This window comes from Mycteria americana, chromosome 1 (genome assembly GCF_035582795.1).
Source record: "Mycteria americana isolate JAX WOST 10 ecotype Jacksonville Zoo and Gardens chromosome 1, USCA_MyAme_1.0, whole genome shotgun sequence".
Lineage (NCBI taxonomy): Eukaryota > Metazoa > Chordata > Aves > Ciconiiformes > Ciconiidae > Mycteria > Mycteria americana.
This window is the reverse complement of record NC_134365.1, coordinates 189,916,107-189,930,866: the sequence shown is the minus strand read 5'-3', so window position 1 is coordinate 189,930,866 and position 14,760 is coordinate 189,916,107. Positions and strand designations below refer to the sequence as shown.

At 39.5% G+C, this 14,760-nt stretch overlaps 2 protein-coding genes across 3 annotated transcripts in view; one reads left to right on the top strand and one right to left on the bottom strand.

Moving 5' to 3' along the window:
• The window catches only part of GTF2F2 (general transcription factor IIF subunit 2), a 92,404-nt gene that overhangs the window by 54,650 nt on the left and 22,994 nt on the right, over positions 1–14,760 (bottom strand). The gene's annotated exons all lie outside the window — the stretch shown is intronic.
• KCTD4 (potassium channel tetramerization domain containing 4) lies at positions 5,488–6,261 on the top strand. Its single transcript, XM_075491988.1, has one exon. It carries the CDS (start codon positions 5,488–5,490, stop codon positions 6,259–6,261), a length of 774 nt encoding a protein of 257 aa, XP_075348103.1.

Sequence of the window (14,760 nt, the reverse complement as noted above, 5' to 3'; positions counted from 1 at the left end):
TGTGGATAAAATGGCAATCTTAATAAACAGGCACTGGGGAAATTTACTGGAATTGTGCAGAAGATGATCTGATAGGGGTTGGGGTTGGTTGTTTGTTTTTTTTTTTTTGAGAGAGATGGACTGGCTTGGAGATTTTAACGTGTTACTTTTCTAGTCTGACTGCACCCAGCTCCAATTTCCAGCCACTGGGTCTTGTTAGACCATTGACTGCTAAGTTGAAGAGCCTGCTATGAAAGCATTTCTGTTCATCCAAGCACTTATGCACTCTCCACCTTTATCAAGCCTAATACAAATAAATCATGTTTTCTTGAATCTTCCATTAGGCCTATTTTTCAGCTTCTTAATCATTCTTACTGGCCTGAGAAAATTCAGTTCATGAATATCTCTCCTGAGCTGTGGGCCCCACAGCCAGACTTGATAGCATGTGGGACAGGATCTAGAGTTTACCTCTTTGTGAGAGGTGCCAGGGAAGGAGGGGATGAAGACCTGCCTCAGGACCACAGTTCCCAGGCAGCAGGAAAAAGTGGAAGAAAGTGCAGTAAGGACAGGCTATGGGCACATGTGCCTCCAGCTCCTCAGCAGGTAGAAGTTGGGCTGTTGCTTTCAGTGTCCAAGTCGGAAGCCCCAGTAGTTCCTGCTGCCCACATACACCATTGTGTAGCTTCCCAGGCTATTGCATGTGATGGCTGGACAAGGAGCAGCCCCCTCCTACACTAGACCTCAGCTCTGCTCTTCCAGACCAGAGGCACTTTGTGGCACCTCTCTTCCATTCAAAGGGCAGCCTCAAAGCTGTTGCCCTTCTCAGATCACCATTCCCTGGTAGCTACACAGCTGGAGAATAGGATTGCCCAGTCTTCATCCAAAGATGCACAGTACATTTGTTTTACTGACCACTGCACAGAATGATGACCTCATGTTCAGTTGTCAATGATGCATTATACACAGGGCATAGCCTCTGCCCTACCCCTCCCGCAAACATACATATTGCAAGCCCCGTCTACAGGATATTCCTAGGAGTATAAACTTCATATTTGGCTTTATTAAAACGTTATCCTAACCAACTACCCAAATGGTTCTGCATCAGCAATGCATCTCCTTATTGATTACATTCTCAGTCTGTCTCATCTCCAAACTTCATCAGTAACTAACTCCTTCTTGAGCGCTGACTAAAAATAAATAGGACCAAGAACCAAATCACAGCAATATTTTAGTGGTAATTCTCTGCTTAACATTTGCGAGTTTGAAACCTGGCAAATAATTTTTCTATAGTTAAATGAGAGGGAAACTAATACAGCATATATTCTAATTCAAGATGACAAATGCGACATACTCAAAGATTAACAGAAAAAAAAAAGCATTACCTCCTTTGCTGAACAAATTGTAATCAAAAAAAAAGGAAAAAAAATTGGCACAATCAATTTTTCCCTCCACCCACATTGATTAGTATTATATTACTCTCCCTTAATTTTTAACTGATTGACTTCCAAGTCAGATGTTTTATTGTTTTTCATACAGTCTCTTTTCATTTTTAAATACCTGGGCCATTCATTTCACCTTTCAAATACTGGCACAGCATTTGTTTTTTCAGTCTTGCAGAACTGCAGTGCTCAAAAATTATTAAAAATATCAACAGCAACTGTTGACAGAGTTTCTCAGATAGCTCTTTTAAAACTCTTGAATGCAAATTGTTCAGACTTGATGATTTGAAAATCTTCAATTTCAATTAGTGTGTAAAGCTTGTCTTCAGTAGCTGTTAATCAACATCCCGGCTGGAGTTATTATTGGAATGAGAATGTCTATGCTACTAAAACTGTGAGATAGTAACTATTGAACGGTTTAATTGTCCAACAACCTGGCCAATTTTCTGTGTTATGACATTAAATGACTAGCAAATTGCCTCAATAACCCAAACAGATTTCATTAGCACGGCTTCCTAATACACTTAAAAAAATCTCTACCTCTTATAGCTGAGATTTCTCTCATATCCTTTTGTTCTGTAATAAATAGAAGTAGCTGTTTTCTGTCAGGTCATTTTCACTGACAGCAGACTCTCAGTGAAGCTGATGCTGTTCAGACATGTGAGTAAGCTGAACTCTAGGTAAAGCACCAACTTTTCTGTGGTGTGCTCCAGTTCTGAACCCTCAGCTCCATGGTGTGCTCAAGCTTCCAGACCAGGAGGTTCAGGAGGAGGATGGAAGTTGAGGAGGAGTGAGGTTATTTTCCAAAAGGAAACATGTAGGACAGAATATGGGGCAGATGCCTAGCCCTGCTCCTCCTTGGATTTGTTTTCCTGTGTAGCTGATAGACACCGGCACTGCATTTTCACTGTCTCCAGGACAGCTTGTCTGATTGTGAAGAAAATTAAAAGCTCCATGGATTGCCCTCCTGATACAGCCCAAAGGGTGAGTAACTTGAAAATGGAGTACTACTACTACAGCCACTCTCTTAAGTGTGTGTGAGAGAGAGTGCTTAGTGTATTTTCTGACTTAATCTGGAACCAAAACAATATCCTTGCAATTGCTGGATTCCAGTGCTATTACTCCCTTGAATGGCCAATCCCAGCGAACAGGTGACACTAACAATTTGTGAAGCAGCAGTCACTTCAGGATTGCTAGCTACCAACATCAGCAACCAGGATACTTCAGCTGTACAGGGCAGAAACAGAGGCAGTTTGCTCACAGCATGGGACAGCACGAAGCAGCAAGTTGCTCTGTCTCAATTCAAGTGGGAAGCAAGAAGATCCTGGACGTGCTGGGCACGTCTCAGCCATCACATGCCTGGTGCACAACACAAAGACTCTCAGAACACAAGAATGGTCAAAGTCTCTAACTTGATTGCAAGAAATGCTTGCATACCTTTACCAAAATGAACTTTTGGATGACCTTCCAGTGCATGGACAAAAAGACAGGAAAAAAGAAATCCAGTTCCTCTAGGCATAGCTACACCTTCACTAAATAGTGAGCTATATGAAACCACCTCACTAAAACTACATGCACGCTGCAATACCGTATGCATCACCAAGTCCATAGGAAGAATGAGGGCTCTTTGGAAAATTTGTCTTGTAGTATGGCACAGAAAGTGGAAAATTTTCACAAAGAGGTGCCAGGCTTTTAATTTTGTGTTACAGATGACTGTCAGCTGCAGTGAAGTAAAGTTACATGGGTTTGTGGTGATGAAAATTTTACAGCAGCTTTACATTTTTCAAGTCTCAAAGGTTTAAATGTAAATATTCATGATCTCCACAGAGTATATTTTCCACATCAAATCGATTTTGAATATTTTATCATACAAACCACTAAAATGATTTTGCATGATCTTTCAAAGAATACTTACTCGTTCACAAAAGTGGAAAATTTCAACTGCAAGTGTTAGAACATTCAGAAGATGATGAGCATGAAAAACTAAGTGAGGAGATACTGTTCTGTAACTGCTGTCTCTTAAAATGTAGACAGCTTAGCTGGCCATGAAAAATTTCATATCTTTTACAAATCCCAGCTCTCCTTGGAAATCCCTACTTACTTGTGCCAGGACATTCTGAGTTCAGCTTCAAAGTATTTCAAGATCACTGTGTCAGATGAAAGCACCACAAAAATCATTCTCTTAGGGTTTAACAGCCACTAAGATGGTTCAACACTGTACCTATGCATGATCTAAGCACATTAACTGAATTTTCCATCACTTGACAATAAACTAAATTTGAACGGATGTCTCCTGTAATGGCAAAAGAAAAAAAAAATCATACCTGAAACTAATTAGCTCTTTCATTTTCTCAATTATTCACTCAATAATTGTGAAAGGAGTTAATTTTGAAAAAAGTCCAAATGTTGAAAAATTAGGAACTGGTTGAAATCTCTTTGACTGAAGTTATCCTAAACATATCAATGGCATTGAAGAGTTAAAATTAAAACCATGACTAATTCCTGACAAATCAAATCTAATGAATAATATCTGCTTCATATATCACATACAGCAGCAGAAAAATTTAGCGTATCAGTGCTAGGAATACCTTGGCAAGGAGAATAATGAGTAAAAAAAAGTGCATTGATTTCTACTAGATTCAGTTATCAATTAATAAAATATTATAGTGATGACTCTACAGTATCGATAAACAGCCTTACAGACAGTGGGAGCAGTAGGAATAAAATATTTGAAATAGAGCAGAAGAATTTACAGAAGAATAATCTGACTTTTCACTGCTAATTGGGCAAAGCAGGAGACATCTACCTGTGAAGTGAAAAATAAATCTTGAAAAAGATGGGACCTCCTCTCCAGGTCCAGCCCAAGGCAAGCACTCACTCCGGCCCGTGCTGGGGAATGCGTGCTGTGGCTCCCACCCGCTCCCCAAGGAAACGCACACAGAGATGTGCGGAGAGCTTTCCCTTTCCTGCTCCCAGCTGCAAATGTTTAAAGGGGAAACCTTTTTCTAAGGGGGAACCGAGAGCGAGCTTCAAAGCACAGATCCATGGAGAGAAGACAGCCATCTGATTCAAGTGCGCTCTGCCGACGTTTCCCCCCTCCCTGTACCCAAGTGTTGCTAAGCTATAATGTTATGTGATGTTCAACGCTATCTGTGGGCACACTAACCCTTTGTTCCGCAGGGCAGCTGACTTGTTTCTAACGAGAAAGAACAAACTGAGGCTAGATAGCCTTAGTGGCTTAAAAGAACCAACATAAATAGTAAATCTCTCTAAAACAGTTTTTATCTGTGGCATAGAGAAAGGCAAAAAGCAAAACCTAATCAGGCTGCAGTTCTTGTGTTGGTGCGGACACTCCCATCGACTGCAAATGGAAGCTTTCACCACAAACTTAAAACAGGCAGACCGACAAGTCCTCAGCATCACTTCCAGAGTACCTTCTGTGAAAACATCTTACCACTGCGCACGTGTCTGATAAATGAGGAATATGTACGTGCACACACTCCACAGACGACACCCCCCCTTGTACAGACACCTTTCCTTTCAGTGTTGTCCTGCTGTATGCATCAGGTACCGTAATTGGTATGAAAAAAATGTGAAAAGACGCTTTGTGAAAATTAAAATCCTTGAAACATAAATGAAAATATCTGTTTAACACCATAAGCACTAAACATGATTTGGCCAGCTGATACTACATATACATCTTAAAGCATTAAAAATAAGGTGTCTTTTAGAATAGTAGTATGCATTTCTGTGAATAACCCCCCCAAACTATGTAAACTTCCTAGACTTAAAGGAAAAAAAGACAAACAGTTGTTATACCCTTCTTCCCTTATACAGTTAAATGCAAATTCTCTTTTACAGTCATATTCCTGATATCTCCCTGCATACACAGCTGATACGCCACCTACTGCAAACCCAAGCTGACAGTCGGAGCAATGCTAGCAGCATTTCCATTCCAACATCGTGTCGGAGCTGAATAAAGGTGCTTTTTTTAAAAAAAAAAAAAAAAAAATCTCTCTGCAAGCTGAGAACTAAGCAAGATAGCTAGCTTTTTGTCCTAGCTTTGACAATGGAGAGAAAAATAAACAGAAGAGAGAAGGAATGCGAAGAAAAACACAGCAACTCCGAAGGCTCTGAGCAAGACAAGGACTATAAAACGTCTCTGATTACTCTGAATGTTGGTGGGTATCTATATATCACACAAAAACAGACACTAACCAAGTATCCAGATTCTTTTCTGGAAGGGATCATAAATGGAAAAATAATGTGCCCATTTGATGCAGACGGTCATTACTTCATAGACAGAGATGGACTCCTTTTCAGACACATTCTCAACTTCCTACGAAATGGAGAACTTCTGCTACCAGAAGGGTTTCGAGAAAATCAACTTTTGGCACAAGAAGCAGATTTTTTCCAGCTTAAGGTACTCTCGGATGCAGTGAAATCAAGGTGGGAGAAGGAACAGCTAGCATCTCGAGAGACTACTTTCCTGGAAATAACTGACAGCCACGATCGTTCACAAGGACTTAGAATTTTTTGTAATGCTCCTGATTTCATTGCAAAAATAAAATCCAGAATTGTACTGGTGTCCAAAAGCAGGCTGGACGGATTTCCGGAGGAGTTTTCAGTATCTTCAAATATTATTCAATTCAAGTACTTCATAAAGTCTGAAAACGGTACACGACTGGTACTGAAGGAGGACAACACCTTTGTCTGCACCCTGGAAACTCTTAAGTTTGAGGCTATAATGACTGCTTTAAAATGTGGATTTAGGCTGCTGACCAGTCTGGATTGTTCGAAAGGGTCAATTGTTCACAGTGATGCACTTCATTTTATCAAGTAATCACAAAGGCAAAGGAAATGAGCATGCAGCCAGTAAACCTCCTTGACCTGCAGCCTCCTGGCATCACAAATAATGTATCTAACTAGCCTTGTACCACAGAGCTCGGCTGCTAATCAATTGATGTGAGCTAATGGTATGTAAATCTCATAATGACATCCATCTCTGGCTTACTTAAACTGAATGAAAATTTTATGCCTGAATTTAATAAAAATTATCTGCTAAACATTGTAAACACAGATTGACTGCTTTATGCTATTTGTAATACATGTTTTCTCGATGCTGTCTTTCAACCAGAGAGTCTAGCTGAATTTTTGTGTACTTGTATGACTAACGTGCATACACCTAACTGCTCTGCTGAACAGCAGTGAGAGTATTTTCATATAATAAGCAGGCTTAAAATATGTTTTGCTTATAAGAAATTCAGAATGGATTTTAACTGGAATAAATGATTTTGAATGTTCATTAATGTTTATGCTAATCTATTGTACTAAATTTACAAAAAACAAGATTGCAAGAGGGTTTAAATTGAATCACCTTGATTTTAAAGTTAAATGATTTCTCAACTCCCTTAAAACCAAATTTGTAGCTGTGTTATCACATTAATAACAATTGCCAAAAACATGTAAACCAACAAAATAATGCTGGGGGGATTAGTTCTGTTATGGGAAATGAGTTGAATCTGCACAGAATGTTAAATTCTGTAATTATATATACATATCAAATGGCTAATAAAAATATATGACAAAGTTTCATGTAACAGGTTACCAGTAATGACATCCTGCAATGCTAAAGACACTATTTCCTGCTAATCATTTGTGCTGGTAAGGAAAGGCAATTAACACAGCCCTTGCTTTGCACAATGGCTTACTAAAAGCAACTAGTACTATTAGTTTTGAATGGACCACCTGCTGGCATTTAAGATGCATCACCCTAAGTAACAGAATAAATACCTTCTTTCTCCTCATCTCCACTATTTATCAAATCTTTTCATTTATATTTTAAACAAAGTTTTAATAGCTTCTATGGAACAACTGTAACAAATTTAACCACAAGCATTACAAACCAGTCACTCTGCAAAAGCGGACTGAAAAATCATCACAAAAGGCAAAAAGAAACACTGCACTAACTCTAAGTTTAAGCTTTGTCCATCATTGAACCCAACCACCATTCACAGCTCAAACGAAGCCAAAATTCAAGTAAAATGCTATTAAAGAAAGAAAAAACTACCAAGTAGTTTCTCAACTTTCCCAAAACATCAATAGAAAAAAAATACTAAGAATGTCAACAAAATGCAGTACAATCCATACTAGAAGTGACAACCAAGGAAAACAGCTAAGACAGGTTGAGAACAGTTTTCTTCCGGAGTTTAGAGGGAACAAATCCATCCTTAGTATTACTGGGAATGCAAATGCAAGGTCCACTTATCCTTCAACGTGAAACTTGTAACTTACATGTACATATATGTATGTATGTATATGTATTACATATACACATATGTTCACTTGTAACATACGTTAGGTGTTGTTAACTGGGTCCCTCGCCGGAGTTTAATTAAGAGAGGGACCCTAAGTCTCCAGACCAAGCAGCAGTGGCTGAAACATATTCCAATACGATTTTATCAAATGGGGAAATCCAACCTCTCTAGAATACTCCATGAGAATGAACCCACTGTCTAGAAATGATGAACTTTTTTATCCAGTCCCGATGTTACAGATTTACGGATCATAAAAGATGTGGTTCTAAGTGGGACTTTTCCAAACTGAACTGGTTAAAAAAAAAAAAAAATCACATCTACATTTCAGGCATACAAGCTGAAGAACTGTTAATGTACCCCAAAACTTCTCTGAGTTTGTCCGAACACATTAACTATCTACAAACAAAGGATATATAGTAAAATACAGTTCTTTACATACTTCTTTTACACTCCTAGGCTGTCCCAGCTAGAACTCCATCACTGTGTGTCATCTCCCTTCCCCCCCAAGTTATTTTCAAATTGATATCTTCAAAAAAAATCCTCATTAACCACTAATCTTGTACACACAAGAATCTCTAGGACTTCCGTGAAAAAGTAAATGTGAAAGCTCCCCTAAAAGAAATCTAAAATCTTGCTGATCTAGGACAAGAACTAGAAACACCATCACACATAACAATTACATGAAAAGCCCTCTGTGGACACAATTCTCTACATGAGCAAGAAAAAGTGACAAGACAATCTAAAAAAGCTCTATAACTGATCTACAAGTTTTAAAGCATGCTCTCAGTGCTGTCAAATACACAGCCTGCACAAGCACAAAGTCTGGAGGAGGCTGTTGCTCCTAGGATGTCAAATCATCCATTTTCACTTAAACGCTTCTGGTTATAACCTTCACTTGTAATGGATCTTTGACTGAGATTTAAAATGTCATTGCAGTTGAAAAGAAAAGGAAAAAATAGCAAAAATCAATTTTGATTTCAAGCAATTAATATACTTATATGTTAATTAAAATATACTGTGGTTGCTTGCCTTTCAGTTGGGCTCTTAGGATGCCCAATATAAGGAAGTGTTAGCACCTCAGTATCAGAAAGCAGTAACAGCTTTTCATCACAGCATGACTTCACTCATGAAAACACAGTAGAAAATTTGATGGTTCTGCATTTATTACAGAAAATACTTTTGGAATATAAGCTATTCATAAGCTGATAATCACAGGTAAAACTAAAACTACTTGAAATATCTTCTAAGAATAGTCTATAGCTATTCTTAAGAGATTTACTGGAAAGCTTTTATTTGCCAGGCCTTTGGTTCAGAGTACCTACTTCCCACTTAACCTATATAAAAGAGCACTTGAAACTCCTTTTTTTTTTTTTAAAGTGAAAAGTGTACATCTCTAACCATTAGTAAAAATAAATCTGTGTTGTTTTATTTTTTTAATTTAAAACTCAATGATTTATTACGTTAAGCACTTTTCACTGCTTTTTTTTTTATTTCTACGAAAATAACACTGACATCTATGGCATACATGTAAAGTCATCTGCTGTAACACTAACTTCAATCTTGTCGTCTTTTCCCATTTTCATGAGCACTCATGCATTTCTACAAGTGTCAGGGTTTGAAATGTTTACGTGCCGTCTCCGATCGCAGGCACGTCACTCACCTCTTTGATTCACATAGAAGAAACAGAAGGAAAATGGGGGTGACAAAATCATTCTCTTCCCTGCTCACATTGAACAAATCCACAATTACATTGAATCACACCTCATCTGCTACAATCAAGATGCTTCAAAGTAGTTATAAACCTGAATAACTTTTCAAACCAGGGTAGGGGAGTGTCTTGCTTTGGTATATGAACAAAATGACCACGTAAAACTTCCATACTGTGCATAATGTTTCCTTTTTACTCCATAAATATATTCAATATAACATAAATATATTTTGCATACATTCGGTCACTCAGGTAGATGCTTGTGTTCCACCACTGTAGGCTGTGCCAGAAAAGGTACCAAGTTATACATCAGTTACCTATTCTGTCTTTTCTTTAAGGTTGGAAATTGCATATTTAATACTATTATGACAATGAGAAAGCTGCAAAATCAAGTGCTTAAGTCAGAGATACTAACAGTTGTTCTAACAACATTGCTTTGAATACGAAGTGCATGCAAAGTATTTCTATTCATCTTTCTCTCATTGAGAGTTGGATCACAATGAACTTATCAGAACAGTCCTACAAGTATCAGGGAGGAACGGCAATTTCCATAATTTCTCTGATGATCTTCAATTGCTCGGGTAGGAGTAAAAAGGAACTCCCTTCCCCAAGGAGGCACTTAACTGGCTCCCACACAGGACAGCTCCTCTTGCCTCCCTGCCCATCTTCTCAAGTGAGAAAAAGGGCCACCAAGCAGACGATTCAGAAGGGACAGAGGGAGCTGAAGCCAGGACTGACCCACATACACTAAAAAAAAGAATATCCCTGCTCCTATGAGTTCCCTGAATGACTGCTCATGAAAGAGCAGTGCCAAATTGATCAAAATACCCATTGTATTCCTTCCTCCCACGCTTGTACGCCCATCTTTTCCATTGGTGGAGAAGCCAATGGCTCTTTTATCATGCTTGGCACTGCACTGGCATAGTTATCACCTATTTGGTTTTTTCCTACATAAGGACAAAACATAAGAGTGGCCGCACTACGTCAGACTAAGGTCTATCTAGCCCAGTGTCCCCTGGTGAGTGTGAACTGTTTCCATCCCCTGATCCTTCACATCTCTGGGCAGAACCCCTGTTTTTGATCCTTTGACCCCCACACCTTCCCCTTATCTTGTCTTCCTCCCACATCATACAACTACTTCTCATTTTTCTTTCACCGTACCCCTCCCTTTCACCAGGAGGACTGTGGGGCTTTGTCAGGGTTGGGCAGCAGCCTGACTCAGGAGGAGAAATCAGTAAAGACAGTGGCCAAAAGTAGATGCCTAGGAAAAAATATAAGAACCAGAAAACAAACATACACGATGATGCTCCCTTGAAGTATTCCCTCAGTCTCCAGCCACTTACTGCCTAATGACTTCTAGAGCCAGATATGGTTTCTTGGAGGTAGCCTTGATGCTGTGAAATACACAGGCTGTGCAACAAGGTCAAATGACAGCTCCAGCTCCACACCTCCAATACCTGCTCACCCAGTAACCAGTGTTTCACAGCATCATAATTGCACTATTGACATTTTCAAACCCTCATGTCTTATTTTTAATTGTGTTTTTCCATTCATCCCTATTACAACTGTGTAAGGGGGTCATCACAAGTGTCAACTGGTCACTTCTTTTCTACAGTAGTTAATATTTCTTTAGATCCTAAAGGGGAAAAAAATTACATCATCATTTGCAGCAATCAGTGGCATTGTTATTTTCATCTCTTACTTAAAAGCATTACAAGGTTTCCATTCAATAAGATGGGAACAGCTGAAGAAAATTATCTTCCTCCTTCTCTCTCCATTAGTATACAAGCAGAATAAGGGCAGGCAACAATTTAAGAACAGCAGTGCCTCATCTGTGAATATATTTGCATAGAAGGGTCATGTTGCCCTAATTCTGTTGACTAATGAATCAGGATTGGGGATGATGGGGACGAGTTAACTTGGGTCTATGACAGAATAAATATTATTTTCTTAGGCTAGAATTATTTAATCTTTGCTAGATAACTATTGCCTAACCCTAATTTTGTCTCCTGTCCTGCAACACAGGGTAGAAATTCTTAGATTGACAGGAAAGCGACTACTAGTTAAAAAACTAAAACTATTTTCATTTGGAGAGATAGGCTTGCATAATTTACTAGGTTGAAACAAAAGCAATTGATAAGGCACGAGAAATTTAAGATCAGAAAATTACATTAAGATCAGAAAAAACCCCTTTTTTTTTAATTACTTTTGAAACAGACATTCTGTAAGTCCTATGTACTGGTATATCATACAGAACATTGTCTCAAAACACTGCCTCTATAAATCATCATCATTCACAATAAAATGCCAGAAAACGAGAAGCGCAGCAAGGACTGGGGAAGGTAGGAGGGAGATGTATGATGACACCTGAGGAACACAGATGAGCAAGCACTTGGAAAAAGAAAGCGCAGCTGCCTTTCTTTCTGAAAGAAATTGCATAATATCCTGTAGAACTAGACAGCTGATTTCTTTTCCTAAAAATGCGTGTAGTAGGAGTACCACACACAGCTAAAGCAACAGTCTCCCAAAAAGCTGTTTCTATCTGTGCTGGTTACAGTTTAACATAACTGCCATTATCATTTAACACCTTGTTTGTTCATTTTAAGCTTCAGAAAAGAATACTGCTTTGCTACTTCAGAAACAAAAACGTTCACAAAACTGGTACAATATTTATAGCTGTAAACACCAGCTACTCGTTTAAAGCCCTGTTAGGGCATGATGACATGCAAGTTCAACATGTTAAGGTTTCAAAACCAAGTAGTTAGAGGATGACTGTTAAAAATCGAGCCATTCTGAAGGTCTGTAAACTTCTGCTGACAATACTAAAAATGACTATAGTATTGCCTTGTTTACAGTGTTGTGACTTTTGGGGACATAACCTCAGTTTATAGAGTTCATGAAACCCACAAGCTTTCTGGACATTAAAAGGAGGATTCCACTAGTTCCACCCCAAGTGTTACTTCAGTTACCTCAAAAACTAGATCACTACGCTTTTCCAGGATATGTCTTTTTTACCTTTGACGCCACCTCACCTCAAGCTTCCAACAGCAGCTTTGTTCCAGGTATGGAAAGCCTGGCCAAAAGGAGGTGGCAGGTTCTCTTGCTCACATTTCCTGAAGGGAGATTCGGCATCCTGTGTAAGGGGGTGGCACTTCACCAGCTGCAGGAGCGCACCAAGGAGATGAGAATTTGGATTTAAAAGCCCAAGGCTGCTTGCTAGGAAAATGCCCCAGGAAGATGAGCATCCAAGGGGCTTGCTAGAGCCATGGGCCTGATGCTCAGGGAAGCTTGCAGTGCCAGACTCCCTGAGCAGCGAGGATGGGGAGGGAGCAGTGTGGGGAGAGAGCCTACAATATCTGAGCACTAGGAGATGAAGAGGAGGGCTGAGGGACTTCATGTCAGTGACCGTCACCTGGGGGCCTTGGGTTTATGGAGAAGGCACAGATGCCAACACAGTGCAACACAGAGGTTGTACAACACAAGTAATGTCTAATTATCCTGAAATTACTAAATTAAAAAAAAACAAAAAAACAAAAAAACAAAAAAAACCCACCCCACAAAAAAAACCCTCACCAAAAATAAAATAAATTTCTCTTTTGGCTTTTCATATGTCAGGTTTCAGAAAGGCAATTTTCTTTTTTGCAGCAGAAGTCAGAGGAATGGAGAGATTCACTTTTTAAAAAAATTTGTTAATAGAAGACCTCAAGCTACAAATCTACTGCTGCAGCTCCACAGAAAGCTGCTTGTTATCTCAAAGGAGGTTCTTGATTTCGTACCATAGTGAACAGATGAAGAAAAAAAAAGAACAGGTCAGAGGTGGGTACAGACTCTCTCAATTAGGAAGAAAAAATTAAGCAAACAAACTAGCAATGAACAGGCTAAGCATCAAAAAACGTAAACAGAACAAGCAACTGTAACACCAAACTCAGTCATTTATTGCCTCTCTACTACTTAAATAAAGCCTTTGGCAAGCATTAGGGATAAAGCAGTATATATTCTCAATGCTGAAACTGGTAATCTCAGAGGAGACAAATTAAAGGTCCTGCAAGCCAGGCTGATAAGAATCAGCTAAACAGAGAAAAAGGTACTCTTAGGTTAGGAGTCTTATCAATAACTTTATCTAAGGCCTGCAGCACTGCCAGGTCTTGTAATATTTCCACACATTTTCTAAAATGCAGCACAATGTTCTTTCCCAACGGGGCAGAAATTTAACATGTAGGCTATTTTATGCCTTCTCATATGATGATAAAAGTCCACCTCTATAAGACTTTTCTGCCATGCACAGATGATGATTTTAAGGTTTGCCCACAGAGTACAGGGCAGAAATCCCTAAGACAAGCTGCATGAGTAAGACAATATGCTGTAGCACAGCTACACGCTGTTCCTGCTCCTGTATCGCCACAGCTGTTGGCAAGATGCTGGGGCTGGAAAAGCCTTATAGCTCAGGAAGAGCACCAAATGAGCTCTGCTAGACCGTTTCCAGACTGAAGCATACAGAAAGTCCTGCTGTGCTGCAGCCTCCAGTGCTCTTGCAGCTGCAGTTAGCAAAGGCAGAGGTAAATGACTACACACAACCTTAGAAGAGCTGCTCCTGTTTTTGCCTTCAGTGTCTTCCTCCTAAAAAGTTAATTCCATGGTTAAAAAGAAGAAACTTTAACTATCTCCTATGCAAGCTGTGTAACAACAGTACAGAACTGAGAAAATAAAGGGGGGGGGGGAGCCTGAGAGTAAGAACCAGACTAAAGGTCTGCTTTGCTCAGCATTGTGACTCCAGCAACATGGCCAAAAGCAGATATCCATGAAGAAGCCTAAGGACAGAGCAGCCACGTATGATTCTCCTACAGGGTATGCATCCAGTGTCCACCAGGTTTTTGAGGCTTGGGGTCTCTTAAATCAGATGTCCTCTCAATCTTAGTACCCTTCGGTGAATTTTCTTTCACATACCTCTTTGGTCTCCTCTAAGGTCATGTAAGCCTTTAGCAAATACCACCTTCACATCCACATCTTCTGGCAAGGAATTCAATAGCTCAATTACATTCCGTGTGCAGAACCACCTCTTTTTATTTACTTTGAAACTGCCTCCTGCTAGCTTTACATCTGCTACATGCCAGTCTTGTACTGGCCAAGGCAGCAAGCATTTGATCTCCCTCTGCCCCTCTGATCCCTCATTCAAGGCTCTAATTTGCAATACTGCAAAGGTCTGAACCCATCAAATGTGATCGTGCTGGTAGGGGGGTGAACTGCAATAATCAGCAAAATCCCTCACAGAAGACAAACACAATTTGTGGAGTCATGATCTGTGATGCCAGGCATCGCT

Excerpts from the sequence above, each read along its gene's own strand:
- KCTD4 (XM_075491988.1), top strand. The coding sequence starts at position 5,488 with ATGGAGAGAAAAATAAACAGAAGAGAGAAGGAATGCGAAGAAAAACAC.